At 42.0% G+C, this 18,295-nt stretch overlaps 5 protein-coding genes across 11 annotated transcripts; 1 reads left to right on the forward strand and 4 right to left on the reverse strand.

Annotated features, from left to right (window-relative positions):
* The first annotated feature begins 1,648 nt into the window (after positions 1 to 1,648).
* LOC147642855 (uncharacterized) lies at positions 1,649 to 3,170 on the forward strand. Its single transcript, XM_086838023.1, has 2 exons — positions 1,649 to 2,402; positions 2,463 to 3,170. The coding sequence occupies exons 1-2, from the start codon at positions 1,850 to 1,852 to the stop codon at positions 2,981 to 2,983; spliced, it is 1,074 nt and encodes a 357-aa protein (XP_086694149.1). The 5' UTR covers positions 1,649 to 1,849; the 3' UTR covers positions 2,984 to 3,170.
* LOC147642856 (sodium-coupled monocarboxylate transporter 2-like) lies at positions 3,122 to 4,301 on the reverse strand. The gene is made up of 3 exons (XM_086838024.1): positions 3,879 to 4,301; positions 3,636 to 3,805; positions 3,122 to 3,570 (listed from the first exon to the last, which is right to left on the reverse strand). The coding sequence occupies exons 1-3, from the start codon at positions 4,218 to 4,220 to the stop codon at positions 3,327 to 3,329; spliced, it is 756 nt and encodes a 251-aa protein (XP_086694150.1). The 5' UTR covers positions 4,221 to 4,301; the 3' UTR covers positions 3,122 to 3,326.
* On the reverse strand, positions 4,232 to 5,130 carry LOC147642857 (sodium-coupled monocarboxylate transporter 1-like). The gene is made up of 3 exons (XM_086838025.1): positions 4,969 to 5,130; positions 4,628 to 4,902; positions 4,232 to 4,566 (listed from the first exon to the last, which is right to left on the reverse strand). Exons 1-3 carry the CDS (start codon positions 5,083 to 5,085, stop codon positions 4,305 to 4,307), a joined length of 654 nt encoding a protein of 217 aa, XP_086694151.1. The 5' UTR covers positions 5,086 to 5,130; the 3' UTR covers positions 4,232 to 4,304.
* A 71-nt stretch (positions 5,131 to 5,201) lies between these two features.
* LOC147642858 (sodium-coupled monocarboxylate transporter 1-like) lies at positions 5,202 to 18,002 on the reverse strand. 7 transcript variants are annotated; one of them, XM_086838016.1, is made up of 11 exons: positions 17,880 to 18,002; positions 16,708 to 17,375; positions 14,032 to 14,191; positions 7,064 to 7,129; positions 6,955 to 7,006; positions 6,825 to 6,892; positions 6,605 to 6,759; positions 6,290 to 6,539; positions 5,847 to 6,227; positions 5,605 to 5,774; positions 5,202 to 5,533 (listed from the first exon to the last, which is right to left on the reverse strand). In XM_086838016.1, the coding sequence occupies exons 2-11, from the start codon at positions 17,256 to 17,258 to the stop codon at positions 5,260 to 5,262; spliced, it is 2,127 nt and encodes a 708-aa protein (XP_086694142.1). In that variant the 5' UTR covers positions 17,259 to 17,375; positions 17,880 to 18,002; the 3' UTR covers positions 5,202 to 5,259. The 7 variants fall into 7 exon arrangements, with proteins under 7 accessions (XP_086694142.1, XP_086694141.1, XP_086694143.1 ...); XM_086838015.1 differs by having other exon boundaries at positions 17,886 to 17,980; XM_086838017.1 differs by lacking the exon at positions 17,880 to 18,002 and adding an exon at positions 17,739 to 17,814.
* On the reverse strand, positions 7,243 to 9,236 carry LOC147642859 (sodium-coupled monocarboxylate transporter 1-like). The gene is made up of 7 exons (XM_086838022.1): positions 9,116 to 9,236; positions 8,785 to 8,852; positions 8,565 to 8,719; positions 8,261 to 8,510; positions 7,819 to 8,199; positions 7,589 to 7,761; positions 7,243 to 7,531 (listed from the first exon to the last, which is right to left on the reverse strand). The coding sequence occupies exons 1-7, from the start codon at positions 9,165 to 9,167 to the stop codon at positions 7,288 to 7,290; spliced, it is 1,323 nt and encodes a 440-aa protein (XP_086694148.1). The 5' UTR covers positions 9,168 to 9,236; the 3' UTR covers positions 7,243 to 7,287.
* Positions 18,003 to 18,295: the final 293 nt, after the last annotated feature.

The raw sequence follows: 18,295 nt of genomic DNA on the forward strand, positions 1-18,295 counted from the left end.
TGGGAGGAGAGCTCCTTCCGGCGAATGCATACCAGAGGCTTAGACAATAAGTTCGATAGTAAGGAGGGGCATAGCTAGTCGCTAAATGTAAGTGTGCCAAGTCTACGCTACGAATTTCCAAAACCTATTTGCAATCTATGCTTAAGTAAGTAATTTATGCATTGTCTAGTACTGGCATTTGTATGACTTTTAATTAAGACTAAGAAAAATATATGGAATATATAGATGGAGTTGGCAAATGTATCTCAACGATGTCACAGAAATTCAACTTACCATAAAACTTCATTTTGGCTTTCAATTCTAAAAACTTTTATAGAAAAATGTGATAAAATCAGTTGAGAACAGTTATACATTACCTAATGAAATAATTATAAGTTTCTTTTCATTGAATAATATTAGTTTTCCTATGTACTTCTGCATGAAAATATAGAAATAATATCTGTGACTATTATACATTTTTGAAAGATATTTACCCTCCATAATAATAATTCGAGATTTTCGTGATTCCTCTGAGACTGTTGTCGGGTTTCAGTCTTCTTAAAAGCTAATTTTCAACCTCTCCTATTTGTAATCTACTCATCAGACTGATTTAATTTGTGTGTGTGTATGGCCATTAGGAGGAAATTTAAAAACATAAATATCTCCAGTCTCCTAAGTAGCTGCTAAGGTCATTAAAATTCCAACTCATCCGTGTGTATATATAGTATATATATATATATATATAGCCACTCGTAATGGTGGATAAACTTGTCCAAGCATCTTAAACCAAAACCTATTAGGCATAAGTAGACCATAAGAGTTAATAGAGCATAACGTTTTAGTCAATTTGGTTTAAGCTAATATTTATTTCATAATTATGTGTAGAGAGCAGAATAAAGGCAGCGGCGAATTCTCGAGCGTCTCTCGCATTTTCATTCATTTTCTCGGCACGCGCTGGAAAATCCTCCTTTATTTTCACCCCAATGAACAATGGGGGCGCAAGGACACAAGGACGAACGCTCTCACTTTCTTTATAATTGTTGCGATGATATGGTATTTGTCTGTGGCCTCCGCTGACGTCACTGATGGAAAGTGAAAAGTGAAAAGTCAACATGGGTAGATAAATTGAGCGACAAAACCCAACAGACAATGAAAACATATTGGTTTCTGTGGGTCCTGCAAACAACCAACGGGTATTCCATTTATTGCTATTGTTATTATTATTATTATTATTATTATTGTCTGTGAAATGGTAAATTTACCATGCAAACCTCGGCGAATCTGTTTATGTTTGCCTTATGACTGACTGAGTCCCGCAGCTTTACCCCCTTGGCAAATTTGCATTCTCCACTTCCTGATGTTTAATCGCATGAGTAAACATCCCGACGGCCGATGGAAACTATAGCAACTGGTTGTGGGACCAGCCAGCACTCGAATAAATTTCCCGGTGAGACAGAAGTGGAAAAATACTTTACGCAGGACAGGGCAGGACATTCGCTTCATTTGGCACGGCACGGCAAGGACGAAGAAAAATCCATTAAGAAGCTTACGCCAGGCGGCGCATTGTTGAAATTGTTTGCAATTATGATTTGGTAAATTATTTGTCAACTTTTAATTGAAAAGCTATTAGCAAATTGGTAAACAAAAAAGAATTCTTTAACAATTGTTTTTGTCTGCAAGAAATTCGCAACGTTCCGGTTTATTTGCTGAAGAAATTCATAATTCCAAGGCCTTAAAGTTTCTTTTCAAAAAATATATTAAAAGGGAATCCAAGAAAAAAGGGGAAGAAATTAAAAGCCAAGCTATAGCTGATGATTTCTCCTACACAGGTTTTTATCAGTTTACAATTTGAAATACCGTCAAAAAAATCATGATTCCAAATTACGTCTTTACAAAATCGGGCAATGAATTCGAATACAATGTTGTAAGAAGGAGCTATAAAGTTCAGGACGCTATCCCTTCGCGCAACAGTTTTCGGTCACTGAATACGGGACGTAAGAAGTTCAAAGTTAGGAGCATGGATGGTGGTCTAAAGCGCTCAAAACATCACAAAAAGGATACAAGGAGTGCTGAAACCTCAACGCAGATGAACGCCAAGGATTCAACCGCGCGAAGCGTGAGCTTTCGTCTCGAAGCGGGAAACACTCGGTTCCAGACCCCAAGAGATCGTAAGACGGAGTCCTCGGTAGAAACATTAAACATGCCCACAGATCCCAATCCCAGTGTTCATAGCGACCTGCAGGAATCCTTCACCGACTTCTTTAGCATTATCCACGACAATGTCATGGAATCGGTGAAGGCGGCTGTGCAGCAAATGGTTAGAAAATGTTTCGAGCTATCCATGGCCAAAATTGAGCGGCTGTCTCAGGATATACGTAACCAAGAGGCACTGCTCAACAAAATCCATCGTGATATAACGAGCAGTGAGTGTGTCTATTTTATATTTGAATGAAATCTCTGGCACGAAAACCTTTTCCCCTTAGAAATGGCACTTCAGAGCGAGACCAATATGAACCAATTCAAGTTCGTTACCCAAATGCTCATCGACAACCAGACCGTGCACTACAGGGCCCTCAATCAGGCGAAGCAGAACAAGCAGCGCCGTTTGGAGAATCGCGAGGTGGAGAAGGAACAAAAACTGGAACGGGAACGAAAGCGTTCCGGAAGCAGCATTAAGGCCAGAAGTTCCAGCATGGATCCTACCAAGAGATATGTGGGTGGTGATAGCAATTCCCGAGGTCCCCAGCACAAGCTGTTCCAGCAGCAAGAGCCGATAATTTATAAGATCAATGAGGAGTTCAAAAGGACAAAAACGCCCATCCTCCAAAACAAGTCCACATCGAATAGTCTGCCCGATCTCTCTGGATCTCCGTCAAAATCTCCATCCGCGGTCTCCAAGCGCTCGGCGTCTCGTCCTTCCGGCAACAAACACGATCGGGAAGTATGTCTCCCGGCCATGACATATCCACCCAGTGCCATTCCTCGCCGGAGGGATGTCAAATAGAAATAGCATTTTAATTTCCATGCTTGGCACTAAAGTTTTCCATAACTGGAAATTCTATAACATGGGAAAATTCAATGTCCTTGCCATGTCATAGAATTGACAGTTATGGAAAACTTGAACAAATTATGAAAATTGTTTAGGTTGAAAAAAATAATAATTTTAATAAAACGGAATAGGGTTTGTAAAACAATGAACATTTGTTCCAAAGAAAATCATTGCAAATTATGCTAATAAACAAAGAAAGCCTCACTTTAAATAAAAACAAAAGGAACATTACGCAAGACTATATAGTGATGATAAAAAATTTAACTATATATGTAAAAATGGGGACTGCAGTTCCGATTTAATCCGAACTCTCGCTAAGCTTTGCTGCCTCTGGTTTCTTTAGCTCCACGGTCTCGTAATACTGCTTCTTTCGCAAATAACGCTGAACAAATGGGGCCAATAGGTTCTCTTCAACATCTCGGACATCCTGACGTCCGTATACAAAGGTGGCCAAGTTCGAAATGATAATGGTAAGTGAGGCACCCATCATGGCGTACAATAAGAAGGACATGTGATACACCGATGAACCACTATGGGGTTCGCTAAAGGAAAAGATTTTCGATAATTATTACATTATTAAGCTACTTATTAAACATAAGAAACTTACTATTCCGCTGTGGAATTCAGGTAGCGACTCATATCAAACTCATAGTCACACTTCTCAACGGAAACCGGAAGCTTGGTGTGCCGGAAGGAACCGGTTATATTGGCTATTTGGGCATTCACCGCTATCCAGGCCATGGTCATAAACGAGGTAACGCTACCGACGAAAACGCACTGTAATTGTGTAATTAAAATCATGATTTCATTATTATTTTTGTATAGAATCCTTTCGTAAGCCTTTACTCACCTTATCACCCACCCAAGGCATTAGCATGCCCACCGTAAAAATGCCCAACATTGGGCCATACAAGCTCGACTGGAGCGTGGCCGACAGCTGCAGGACCATGCCCAGTTTCTCCACCACATAGACCATAAAAATCGAGCTGATGCCGAAGGTCACCACAACCAGGCGCATGGTAAGGGCGACATGGTTCTCCTTCATCGCCTTTCCCATTCGCGGCCGCACAAAGTCCTCCAGGATTACGGCAGCCAGTGAGTTAAGGAGCGTGGATAAGGAGCTCAAAGCGGCACTAAAAACAGCCGAAACGAACAATCCTGGCAGTCCAGGAACCACACCCAGGACTCGCATCACCAACAGGGGAACCAGCTGATCCCGGCGGCCAGCCAGCTAAGGAATTACTTATTATTATATATATCATCATATTAAATATATTCAGGAACTTACACCCGTGGACATGGGATCGCAATCGTAGTAGGTGGCATAGCAAACCAATCCCACATACACACAGCCGCAGTAGAGTAAAGTAAGACCAATTGAGAAAGTAAACAAGGTTTGTTTGATAGCCTTTAGTCCTGGCAAGGACATAAAACGCTGAACTGTGGCCTGGTTGATGGACGTACTCTGCAGTTTGAAGAAGGTTCCACCCACAAAGACAGAGAACACACTCAGCCTAACAGTGGGATCCATGGTCCATCTGGGTATAAATAAAGTATTTTAGAAATATATCTCAAAAAGAATATATACCTTGAACCTACTCGGGTGTGTTGAGGCGGCCACCATCCATGTTACGCTGCCACACCACGCCAAAGCCACCCAAGTCCACAGTGCCTTTGATCATAATTACAATGAGGGATCCGTACATGATAACGCTTTGAACCACATCCGTATAGACCACTCCCTTGATGCCGCCCACACAAGTGTAGAAGGTGCAAATGATGATCACAATGGGTGTAATGGTGTGAATGCCTATTCCAGATACTTGGTTGAAGGTCAGGGCCGGTACATAAACTGCTATGGGAAGCCAAATGATCTATGGGAATTCACATGATAAAAATTGTAATAAAAGAAAATTTTATAAAATAAAAGATCTGCTCACCGCTTTTAGGACAAACAGACTGGCTCCGAACAAACGCATTCGCCGGCTGAAACGTCTCTCAAAGTACTGAAAGAATGAGTGTGTATAAGTATTGATTCTTAAAGGAACTCTGATCATATAGGACAGACCCAGTCGTAGGTTTCATTTACAGGTAAGCTAAAAGAATCAAGCTTAAGCATTCGGTTAAGATTAGGTACAAGACAATAATTAAACCTATGAAGAAACTACAGGTATTTGGGTTGTATATACAGGATATATATATTTATGGGATTACAATTATTATGATTATGCTTAGGACTTTTCGTCCTGCTCCAGCTTTGGCAGCGTTTTCGATTCGTGCAGAGCCAATTCTGCCTTCTCATCGCTAGCCACACTCTCGTATTGGCCATACCAATATTTCCTTATGACCGGACTTATCAGTTCCTTGTCCACCACACGGGGATCCTGACGACCAAAGTACAGAGTAGCCAACAGTGATCCAAGGACAGTGCCCAGGGAACCGACTGTGGTGTACCACAAAAATGAGATCTCATGGATGCCATGGCTGGTTGACTCCGTTGGAGTTCTGTTAATAGATTATTAAAACGGAAATTAGATATATATAGCTGATAGTGATCACTTGGAACAATTACATACGCCGTCGTGGTAGCATTCCAGTTGTCAGGCAGGTCAAAGGAGTAATCACATTCCTCCACAGAAACAGGCTTCGTGGGAAAGGTTAGAGATCCTGTGAAAATTGCTATTTGAGCACGCACCACAATGTAGGCAGTGAAACTCGAGGCTGCCGAGATGCCTGCGAGGAGGCTCTATAAAGAATAGAAATACATTATGTTATATAGTATAACTATATAACTAGAATATTTTAATTTAGGTCAAACCTCAGTTTTAACAAAAGGCAGCAACATGCCCACACTAAAGGCACCCAGCAATGGACCACATGTAATGGCCGCCACCGTGGAGGACAGCTGCATGACTAGGCCAAGTCTCTGGACAATTGGCACGCTGGCCATCGAGATCAGACCAAAGACTATGACTACTCCACGCAGTATATATGCTGTTTGTCGCTCAGTCAGGGGCTTCTTACGAAAAGGCTCCACAAAGTCCGTAAGGATAACGCCAGACAGCGAATTCAGAGCCGTCGAAAGGGAGCTCAGGGCTGCGCTGAAGACTCCAGCTACAAAGAGACCAACCAGGCCGGGAATATGACCGACACTTTTAACCACATACAGGGGTATAACCTGATCCTTGGCACGAGCTAGCTGTAGAGGAGATCAACATATATATTTATCTTGAGGAACCCATAATCAAAGAAGGTACTTACACCCGTTGTAATGGGATCGCAATGATAGAACTCAGCAAAGGCCAGCATTCCTATATAGACACACATCAACAGGACAATCATAAAACCAATTAAAGAAGAAACTAGAGCACGTTTCACGGCCTTGTTATTGGGCAAAGTAAGATAACGCTGAACGATGGCCTGATTAATGCCATTGGCCTGAAGCTTGAAGAAAGCGCCGCCAATAAACAAAGCAAATACACCCATTCGTACTGTAGGATCAAATGTCATGCTGAAATATATGTATGTATATATATTTATAGCAAAAAATTCTGATTCAATGACTTAGATACTCACTCCGGCGCCACTAGGCGATCAAACTGGCGATTGTGTTCCAGGACCACACTCAACCCTCCCAAGTCCGAGGTGCCTTTTACAATGACGATGGCCATAGAGCCAATCATTACAATGCCCTGGATGACATCCGTCCAAACAACACCCTTAATGCCACCCTTAAAAAGGAAAATTATAATTAGTAAAAATATAAATAATTAATAAAATAAAAACCAAAACTCACCACACTGGTGTAAAGAATGCAAACCAAACTGGTCAAAGGAACAATGGTGCTGACACTTATGCCGGAAACTAATCAAGAAAAGTATAATTAAAACCTCTTTAATTATTAAAATATAGATTTATGTACTCACCTTGATTAAGGGTCAAAGCAGGCACATAAATACATATAGGCTGCCACAAGATCTAATAAATATAAAGATTAATTTAACACATACATTTGTAAAAATTAACTGAACTTACATTCATCACCACAAAGAGGCAGGATCCAAAGATCCGAACTCGTCGATCGAAGCGTCTCTCGAAGTACTGCGATGAGATCAAACAGAAGGAAGAACAAATAGTTTATAGGATGCATGGCTATGTACACGATGCATTTAATAAATGAGACATGCTAGGACACACCACAAGCAATAAAAAACTTTTACACAAAACAACAAATGAACACATTTTATTAAACGAAAAAATTAAGAAGCACTTTGAGCTTCAGTTTCGGTTTTGCGCTTAAAGAGATCCTCCATATTGACAGCCTGATAGTTCTTGTTGGGCAGGAAGCGGCGCATACAGGGCGTGATCAGGGCAGGATCCATCTTATTGAGATCATCCCAGCCGAAAAACAAGCTAGCCAACAGTGAGACCACGGTACAGATAACTCCACCGAGGGCAGTGTACCAAAAGAAGGACAAATGGTAAATGTTACGCTCCGAGGGCCTGAAAAATAAATACTTGATGTATGTTTCTAAAACCCAACCCACCCGGCATACTTACCTGTAACTGTGGATGGCCTCCTGGACGGTGACATTGTCAAAGGCATAGTCACAGCCATCAACAGAAACGGGTAACTTGGGATACCGAATCTTTCCATTCATTTGGGCCAACTGAGCTCGCACGCAGATCCAGGCCAGTGCCAAAAAAGACACCAGGCTGCCCACCATTACGCTCTATTAAAAGTAAAACTTATTTAGATTAAAACATTATTTAAAAAGCAAACATGTCACCTTTCCCTTCACCCAAGGCAGGCCCACACCCATGGAATAAATGCCCAAAAGTGGACCCATCGACACGGCCGCTGTGGTGGTGGCCAAGGGAACCACCATTCCCAGCTTCTCCACGATATTGACTAAGCCAATACATGAGAATCCTAACACAACGACTATGGCCCGCAGCCAGAAGGCAGTCTGCCGTTCCGTCAAGGGCGTCCTCAGCAAGGGTCTCACAATATCCTGGGTAATCACACATGCCAAGGAGTTTAGGCCCGTGGAAAGGGAACTTAGAGCAGCACTAAAAACGCCAGCCACAAAAAGTCCTGGCAAGCCGGGGAAGGAACCCAAAGTGCGCATCATTAGCAAAGATGGCAACTGGTCGCTGGCAGCTGCCAACTGTAAAGAGGAAAAACTCCATGTATAATTTAGTTGAAAGTAAATTTAATATAATATTTACCTTAGTACTTATAGGATCACAGTCATGGTAAACAGCGTAGGACACCAGACCCATGTAGTTGCAGCAGCTCAAGAGGAACATCAGGAGCAAAGTGAAGATAAACATGCACCGCTTGGCATGGTTATAACTGGGCAGGGAAAGGAATCGCTGTATGGACACCTGGTTGACATCCGAAGACTGGATCTTATGCAGGGTGCCGCCCACAACCACAGATAACATGGACAGACGAACCGTGGGATCCCAGGTCCACCTGAAACAGCAATTATCAGTATTAATTAATCATGGCCAAGGCCAAAAGACTCACTCCGGTGCATTGAGTCGACCGCCGTCTTCATTTCGCTGCAGGACCACGCCCAGACCGCCCACATCTAAGGTTCCTTTAATGCATACCGCCAAAATGGAACCGAACATTACGAAGCTCTGGATGACATCTGTCCAGACCACGGCCTTCAGTCCGCCCTAAAATGACAACATCTTCGAATTGTCGAGTTCTCGGGTTGGCAGAAAATTTAATTAAGCCTCACCACACACGTGTAGAAGGTGCAGATGGTGCAGACAATGGGCGTAATCACATGGATGCCCGTGCCGGTCACTGAAAGCCCAAAATACAAGGTAAATGCGAATATATGTATTTGCATGTGTGCACTTGAGAAAAAATCACTTAGATTTAGGTATGTAAATTCAAAGTAAAAGTCTGATTATTGACAATTATTAGGAATTATCCAATGTGAGTTCGATTTAACGTTTTCGTTAAATTAATTTCTTATTAAATCTAAAAACCTGCTTATTTCTCTCAATGCAAACATAGATAGTAAATGGAAATTCTTGTTGTACTTAAAGCAAAATCAAACTCACCCTGATTATAGGTTATAGCTGGAACATACAAGCACACTGGCAGCCACACCATCTATAAGGGAAAGTGGTCACAGAGGAAAATCAAAGGGGTTAGCAATAAATTAAGGATTGCAATACTCACGGTTCCCACGATGAAGAGAACTGAGCCCAAATTGCGTATGCCAGCTCCATAGCGCAATTGAAAGTACTGAAGGTTTAAGGGATTCAAGTTAGATTTAACATATGTCAGAGGCATTTATACTTAGACAAAATATGGTTTCGTGCGGTGCTATTTACAGGTCCTAATATTAAAGCTAACTTTTAGGAAACAAATTGAACAAGTGCGTCTTAGGGATACATTTTATTGGCAACTACATGGCAAAGGGATTAAGTTTTACGATTTCTCATTCGGAGCCTTCAAGATGGTCTCGTCCAGCTTCACGCTGGTATAGTTTATCTTGTGGAACCTGCGAATGCAGGGCGAGAGCAAATCAATATCCACATCCTCTGGCTTATTCCGGCCAAAGATAAACCCTGCCAGATGGGCTGTGATAACAGCCACTGTGGCCCCCATCGTACTGTATAACATGAAGGATACATTGTAGAGCTGTTGGACGAAGGTTAGGGATCTGTGGGAAATAACCCTAAGCAATGAGTGGTTACTTGATAGATCCTGATCAGGACATGACTTACGCAGACTGCGACGATATGGCATACGTGGCATTAGCAGGTGACACCAAGGGATGCTCGAACTCATAATCACATCCTTCCACGCTTACCGGCTTGGTCTCGAACTGAATTTCACCGGAATTAATAGCCAGTTGAGCTGACAGGCATAGCCAGCCCATGAAGAAGAAGGAGCAAAGTGATCCCACAATGGCGCTCTTTAAGAAAATTAATTAGTTCTTACGTCTCTTTTGTTCAGATGGGGTGACTAACCCTGGACTTGATGCTTGGGCACAGCAGGCCCATGACAAAAAGTCCCAGCAGTGGACCCTGGACCACAGATCCAATGGTCATGGACAATTGCATCACATGAGAACCCATTCGCTCGACCACGAATACAAGGGCCACACTTAAGACTCCAATGGCCACAGTCACGAGTCTCATAATGATGGCAGTTTGATGCTCGGTAAGGGGCTTCCTTGCCAACGGCCTTATGTAATCCTCCAGGAAGACGGCGGCCAGGGAATTCATACCAGTGGAAAGGGAACTGAGAGCGGCACTAAACACACCGGCCACAAACATTCCAGGCACGCCGGGAAACGAGCTTAGGGATTGCACAACCAGCAGAGGAACCAACTGATCCTTCGCAACGGCCAACTGAAATTTATTTCACAGTCAGAAGAGTTAATCAAAAAGGATTAAATATGCTAGAACCTTGGTGGTCAAGGGATCACAGTCGTAGTAGGTTGCGTAGAGCAGCAGTCCGTTATACAGGCATATGGCCATCAGAACCACTAGTCCAAAGATGAAGATGAACGATGTCTGGGCCATCTCCTTGATGCCCGGCAGAGACAGGTAACGTTGTGTGATGATCTGGTTGCAGCCTAAGTTATAGGCATTATGCGCCAGGTTGCCCACTAGCATGGCCATCAAGGACATTCGCACCTTGGGATCGAACGTAGCTCTGCATCGAAAAGGTGATAGATTAGGCATAAGTATCGCCCTAATTAACACTTTTTGGACCTACTCGGGCCACTCGAGGCGACCGCTATCAAAGTTCCTTTGAATAACCACGCCCAGCCCGCCCACATCCATGGTGCCCTTGATAATCACAAAGAATATGGCTCCCACCATAATGACAGTCTGGATGACATCCGTCCAAACAACGGCCTTCAAACCGCCAACAGTTGTGTAGAAAATGCAGACGAGGCACACGATGGGTGTGATGACATGGATATTAATGCCAGTAACTGAAAAGGTAATAGTGAACGTCAACAGGAACTCAAGTTTCGGACTTAAATAAAAATAAAATAATTAATTAAATTAATTAATTAAAGGTAAAGATATAGCTTAATAAAACAATTGTCAAAAACCCATTTGAGATTAATTTGTAAGGTATTTATGTACACGATAAAATGCCATTATATACAAATACTTACTTTTACTAGGTGCAAGATATTGCTATACATGGTGCATTGTGTTTGATTTGAGCTAAATTCAAGTAAGCAATTATGAATATAACAATATAAAAATAATGTTAAAAAATATATAGCCTAAAGTGGACTTTATTGGAAAATGATTTAAGCTTTTAAGCTTCGGTTCGAATTATTTCCGTATAAAGGAAGTAAGAAACAAATAAGTACATCGCAATTTGAACTCAAATGCATCAGTTAATTGATGGTTTTGTATATCTTCAAGGCAAAGCCTTAACCTATGACTTCTCGGTGGCTTCCTTAAGGGTATTCTCGTCCAGGCTAACACTGGAATAGTTCAACTTCTGACGTTTTCGTACGCAGGGCGTGAGCAGCTCGGGATCCACTGAACCCTCCTTATTTCGGCCAAAGAAACATCCGGCCAGATGTGCAACACCCACGGCCACACATCCCCCCATGACAGTGTAGAACATGAAGGAGATGTGGTATAGCTGCTCTGCGAAACTGAGAGACCTGTGGAAGGGGTTTGGCACATGAGAAAAGACCAGCAGACAGACAGTGGCTAACTGGCTAACTTACGCTGACTCTGCACTCGTAATGGTGGCATTGGCAGGCGTCACCAGGGATCGATCGAACTCATAGTCACAGCCATCCACGCTAACTGGCTTTACGTCGGCATGAATCTCCCCTGAGTTAATAGCCATCTGGGCTGAAATACTAAGCCAGGCCATGAAGAAGAACGAGACCACAGATCCCACAATGGCACTCTTAAATCAAAACAATACAAATTTGTAGTCAGCAGAGAAGACACACTAAGAAGGAGGAGACACTAACCTTGGAGTTAATACTGGGACATAGCAGACCCATCGAAAACAGACCTAGCAGTGGACCCTGGACCACCGATCCAATGGTCACGGACAATTGCATCACATGGGAGCCCATTCGCTCGACCACGAAAACGAGACTCACACTAAGGACTCCAACAATCACCGTCACGAGTCGCACGATGATGGCGGTCTGACGCTCGGTAAGAGGCGTCTTTGCCATTGGCCTTATGTAATCCTCCAGGAACACTGCTGCCAGAGAGTTCATGCCCGTTGACAGGGAACTAAGGGCGGCACTAAATACTCCGGCCACAAACATGCCGGGCACGCCAGGAAAAGAGCTTAGGGATTGCACCACCAGCAGAGGAACCAACTGATCCTTAGCCACGGCCAACTGTAATACATTACGCAGATCAGAGGAGTTTTATAAAAACTGATCAAACATCCCCGAACCTTGGTGGTCAATGGATCGCAGTCGTAATAGGTTGCGAAGAGCAGGAGGCCGTTGTACATGCATAATGCAAACATAAGAATCAATCCCAGAATAAAGAGGAAAGATGTCTGGGCCATCTGCTTCACACCAGGAAGGGACATGTACCGCTGGGTCATCATCTGATTGCAGCCAAACTGGTAGGTGTTGTGACCAACAGTGCCCACCATCAAGGCCAGAATGGACATGCGCACCTTTGGATCGAATGTAAACCTGTTTTCGAAGTGCATTCAAAAGTGAATGAAAATGCCACAGAATAGCGGGAGAATTTCACCTACTCGGGCCACTCGAGACGTCCGCTGTCATAGTTCCGCTGAATGACCACGCCCAGCCCGCCCACATCTAGGGTACCCTTGATGACAACAAAGAATATGGCTCCAATCATAATGACGGTTTGGATGACATCCGTCCAAACGACGGCCTTCAGGCCACCAACCGTTGTGTAGAAAATACAGACGAAGCAAACAATTGGCGTGATGATATGGATATTAATGCCAGTAACTGGAAAAATTTACATGATATATATGACATTTATGCTTAATTTATATATTTACAATTTAAAACATTTAATAATGGGGAACATTTTCAGACATGCCTACAAATATTCATTATAATTAGACATTTGCATGTTTCCATTAAAAAGAATTGAAAATGAATGATTTATAGTAAACTTTCAATCAATATTTCGAGTTCTTTGGTGACCTTTTAGGTTCTTGACAATTTTTATGATTTAATTTTGAAATTTTATAACTATAACTTTAAGTTCTTACCTTGATTAAAGGCCAGTGCCGGTACATAGATGACAATTGGCAGCCAGATAATCTGTGGGGAAAACAAATTCAAGACTTTTCTGCGGACTTCCAGCAAGGACCTTGCATTTCGTTGCACTCAAAATTGAATTCTACTTACATTTGCCCCAGTGAAGAAGGCGGATCCCAGCAGACGAACGGACTTGTTAAAGCGCAGCTCGAAGTACTGAAAATATTTTTTTCCATTGTCGGATTGTCGGCGTCGGGTTAACACAATAAAGATGCACACCAACACTCGCAGTGACACTGACCAGCAGGGCAGCAGCAGTGCAATGCAAAAGCGAGTGTGCGGCAACGCGGCGTATACATAATAGACTATTACTCATACGACATGTAGCCAGCACCAAACTTATAAACTACGACTGTCCGTATGCCAAACCGGCGCACAATTGGTATTGTTCGGGCTTATTGCAACCCGGCATGGCATTGTGTGCCAAATCCTCGTGGATACACATGCATATCCCCTTCTCAATACCAATCCCCCATTGGCATGCAAGTAAAGTGAACCCTTTCAGGCGATTGCACGCTGCTTTTTTTGTCGCGAACACGGACTTTTCCTTGTTCTCCCTTAAACCTTACTTACACATTAACATGCCAGCGAATATTATCAGACTCCAAAGATTTTGTACACTCGAAAACATTGAATTAATGCGTAACATGCAGTCCACTAAGTAAACAAACACATCTCCATGCGATTGGACAACGTTCTGCTTACCTCGTAGGTGGATGTCAGCTGAAGATTGCAGAACACCGGCAGGAAGATGTACCACGAGATGGTTCCCGAAATGGCCAGCGTCACCAGGATGAAGGCATACTGGGTGCCATACACATAGATTTCCGTTGAGGTTCCCAGGAGCGAGATGCCAGATACGAAGCTGCAAGTGGAATATGAGAAATCGTTATTATTAGTTCAGGCTAATTACGTCTGAAGCTCAAAGTTCAAGTCAACGCTAATTGTGTGCCGATTGATCGGTTTTTCGGCCAAGTTTCACTGTTTTTTTATTTTAGGAATGGACCAAAAATAAACTTGAAGTCAATTTTTAATTGAATTAGGTTCGGGCCAAGCAACCACTCAAGCTGTTGGCCCAAGTCATGATGGAGGACAGGCCTCCAATATTGTGAAACAACTTTAAGGTTCAATTTTAATTAGCTTCAAAAAAACACTGAGCACTTTCTTTATATTAAGCTAAGATCAGTTTTTTTTTTTTAATACATAACGATAATATTTAAATATTATTAATTATAGATGTTTCAAAAACTTTACTATAAATTTTACTTATCTCTAAATGGCCAACGTTGCAATATTGCAACAAAATGCTTTAATATTTTGCACACTGTATATCCTGTTTATAGTCTCCCCCCTAAGTTTTTAATTAAATTAAGTTTATGCCAATCAATCACGGAAATGTTTGCTTAACTTTTGCCAAAGGTGCCCCAAAAATATTAAACTAAATGTTGGGTAAAAAAAAATTTTTTTAATTGATGATATTATTGTGGCGTAAATCCTGCAGAACTGAAAGATTTTAATTAAATTAAGCTCGCCGCAAAGCAGCTTTACATTAAAGTTCAGTTCATTCCGATTACCGAGGTAACTTTAAGGTAAAATTCCATCAACCAAAACGCAGCTTAACCTAATATCTGCTCTAGCATTTCGTGTAAGTAACATTGCTCTGGCCCAAGCATTTCGTAATCTGATTTTAATGATTAATGTCCATAACAATCATCATTTCAATTTGTGCCACAAAACAAATGAATTGCCGCCACAGACACACAGAAAGTTGACGGCGGCCAAGAGAGAAATGCCATTAAAAGTTGATAACAAGCGGCGTTAAAGTACGCAGACACACAACGACACGTTTAAAAAATACGAAAAAGAAACACCAAAAGTATAAACAAAAAATTGAAAAATCTGCAAAGCACAAAGGACATTTTGAAGGGAAAAAATGATGGCATGTAATTGTAATTCAAAGCACGTTGGCTGAATTTGTTGCAAAAAGCAAACGACAACAAATAGAATGCCATAACAATAAAAGGCTCACGAAACAATTGTCAGCAGGCGAGGCAAATGACCAAAACCCCGGCCCTAGGATAGGCCAGGATTGCCAGGATTGCGAGGACCAGGTTGGCCTGGTCGGTCATTAATGCGACGACGACGACGACGACTACGACTAAGACAAAGGGACCGCACCCGTCGAAAGGTGCTTGACCAAAACGTGTCAAATACAATGCCCAACACCCACCCGTTCGCTGTTCCACGACCAAGGTCACTCGGCCGAACGAGCGAAAGGCGAAGAAAAAGTAATTTGGGCAAATTATTTGAGTTTGCGGCTTGGCGCAAGTTTAAATAACTTCAATCTGGCTTAGACACCAAAAGCGGATAAGTTGTATTTATACGCCAGATACACACTCATATATATGGCTATATATATTTTACTCGCAAAGTTCCGCAAGCCATTTCAATATCAGCACAATCAACACGGAGGACACCCCCTAATAGGCTTGACCCTGACAATGAATATTGTTTACGCAATCTCCCCTCCAGTCTTCTGTCGGAAACTTTTAAATAAAATGCTACACTGTTTGTTCTGGCCAAACAACTTGCCGGGAGCCAGACAATGCTGGACTGGGCCAGATTATGAAAATATGTATAAATATATATACATTTTGATTGATTTGGCCGGGGATAAGTTAAGCCCATTACGATAATTTGTTCAAATATTAGCCGAATCCAAATGAATGCACCGCATTCAATTTAAGGGGATTAGCCCCGGCTTAAAGGGACTGAAACAATGAATTTACGAATTTCCTGCCGTCCACTATTTCTATTTAAGAGCTCGAACCTGTCTGTTGGGTCTTGTCAAAAGCAATTAAACACGAAGACACTGAGGAAAATATAGCTATTTCTATATTATATTATTCTATTTCAAATTTTATAAATAAACATATTCAAATAAAAAAGGTTACATAAAAACATTTCAGTGCTTCGATTAATCTACAAAATTTATATCTTATGTATTTTTTAAGGTTACAGAATAGATTCTATTTTTCAATTTAGATATTTTAGTACACTTTCAGACATTTAATATATGTTCTTCAATAAAAATATAAAATGCATTTTATTTAAGGTAGTTTAAAAGATTTTCTTAAACTGGAAAATATTCAAAGCACTTAAATGAATACAAATAATTCGAGGATCTAGTATAGGCAGAAGGTTTCTGGCAAAAGTATGTTAATTGATGAAATCAAATAAAAATTCAGTATATTTTCCCAGTGTATATCCTATTAGCTGGGCAGCATAAAACACGCAAGGCCAATTTAGCATTTGCATACAAGCCCATGCCCACAGCCGGAAGTGTGCTCCTCCCCAAATTTAACTGTGACTGTAACTCACCTGGCCACAAGTGACAGCGCGACCGGAAATACTTTCATTTGTCGCCCGCCCACCAGATAGTCCAGCGCCTCCGAGCCACGCCTCTCCTCCAGGCCCGCCGCCCCGGCCCCATCCTTGCCGGCCAGCTTCTTCCTCTTTTGCTTTTTCTCAATAAAGCCGAAATAGAAGCCGATAACAGCGCACACGGCCAACATGGCGACGAAGACCAAGTAATCAACAATGCCAAAGTGCTGCAGTGCCTGGCTCAAATCCTTCACGCTGAGTTTCTCTTCCGCGTCTTCCAGATTGGATGAAAATGAGTGGGATGAAGTGGGTGTTGTTGGTGTGGGCGTTGACGAGGGAGTGGGAGTAGTCCCTGAGGAGGTCCTGGCGGGACTGGCGCCAGTTGTTGAGCCTCCAGAGACCGTGCTGCTAATTATGGCCACTGTCTTGGCAATCGCATTGACCACCGTCGTGGCAGCCGTGGTGGTGGAGGTGGTGGTGGTGGCCGTGCTGCCTGCCAGGGTGGATATGGATTCCCCCAGCTCCATGGGATCGGTAGTGGTTGACATTATTTCCGGGACCGCAAGTTGCTTTTATGTAGTTTATTTTTATCGACTTCCAGCCGCTCGCTTTAATGCGTTTCAGCTTTGATTACTTTTGCATTAGTTTTGCCACTCGCACACGCACTGTGAATTGAATTCGATTTTTCATTAGGTATTTTTCGTTTTCTTTTTTTTCGATAGCACTCGGTACTTTAATCGCTTAACCGGAAAAGTTTTTGGAGAATGCTTATTGAATTTTCATTACTTTTGCAAGAAAAGAAAATTAGACTTTAAGTGGAACGAATCTTTTTTGTAGAGAAAAAACTTATCAGGAAATACGTTGAAGAAAATGGGAAAATAAGAAATAAATAATAATAATTGCATTCTTTCAACTGAATAACAAATATACTCTGATAAAATTAAAGTGTTTAAAAGCAATTAATACTGTTTAACAAACTAGTGTAGTACAAGTTTAATATGAGGTAATTAAGATAAGTTTTATATTACTTGAGCTTAATCCTCAAATAGTTTAAAATATTACTCAAGACCAAATCAAATATGACAAAAATTTACAAAATATAGTGTACATAAAGATTGTTATGCTTTATAGAACTTTTGATGGAACTCTTATGCAATCTTATATCACACCCGCACTCAAGATCCTTGACTTTGGGAAGCAGGATATATTAATTAATTAACACCAGACGAGAGCCCGCACAAGCGTACGATCTGAATATCCACCGAGCACTGAACTCACTTCCCGACTCAAGCACCGTTAGAGATCACCGTTGATCTTATCTAGGTTCTAGGCGCCGCAGCATCACCGTCAGCATCGTCAGAGCACGCCGATCATAATTCACGCAAATCTTGTAAGTGTGGGCTGAGGCTTTGTGTAAGGCTTTATCGCCTAATTGGCCAGGGGCATGTCAGGCAAGATGAATAGATAAGTGCACACCCCCATTCGGGGTGTGATGCGATAGTGGATAATATCGTCGTCTAGCCGCAGATCTGCCAGATTGTAAATTACTTTCTTTGTACGCGGACGTGGCCTAACCGAGACTTTA

The sequence above is a fragment of the Drosophila serrata genome, unplaced genomic scaffold (assembly GCF_035046125.1).
Source record: "Drosophila serrata isolate PLE 108 unplaced genomic scaffold, ASM3504612v1 contig_344, whole genome shotgun sequence".
Classification (NCBI taxonomy): Eukaryota; Metazoa; Arthropoda; class Insecta; order Diptera; family Drosophilidae; genus Drosophila; species Drosophila serrata.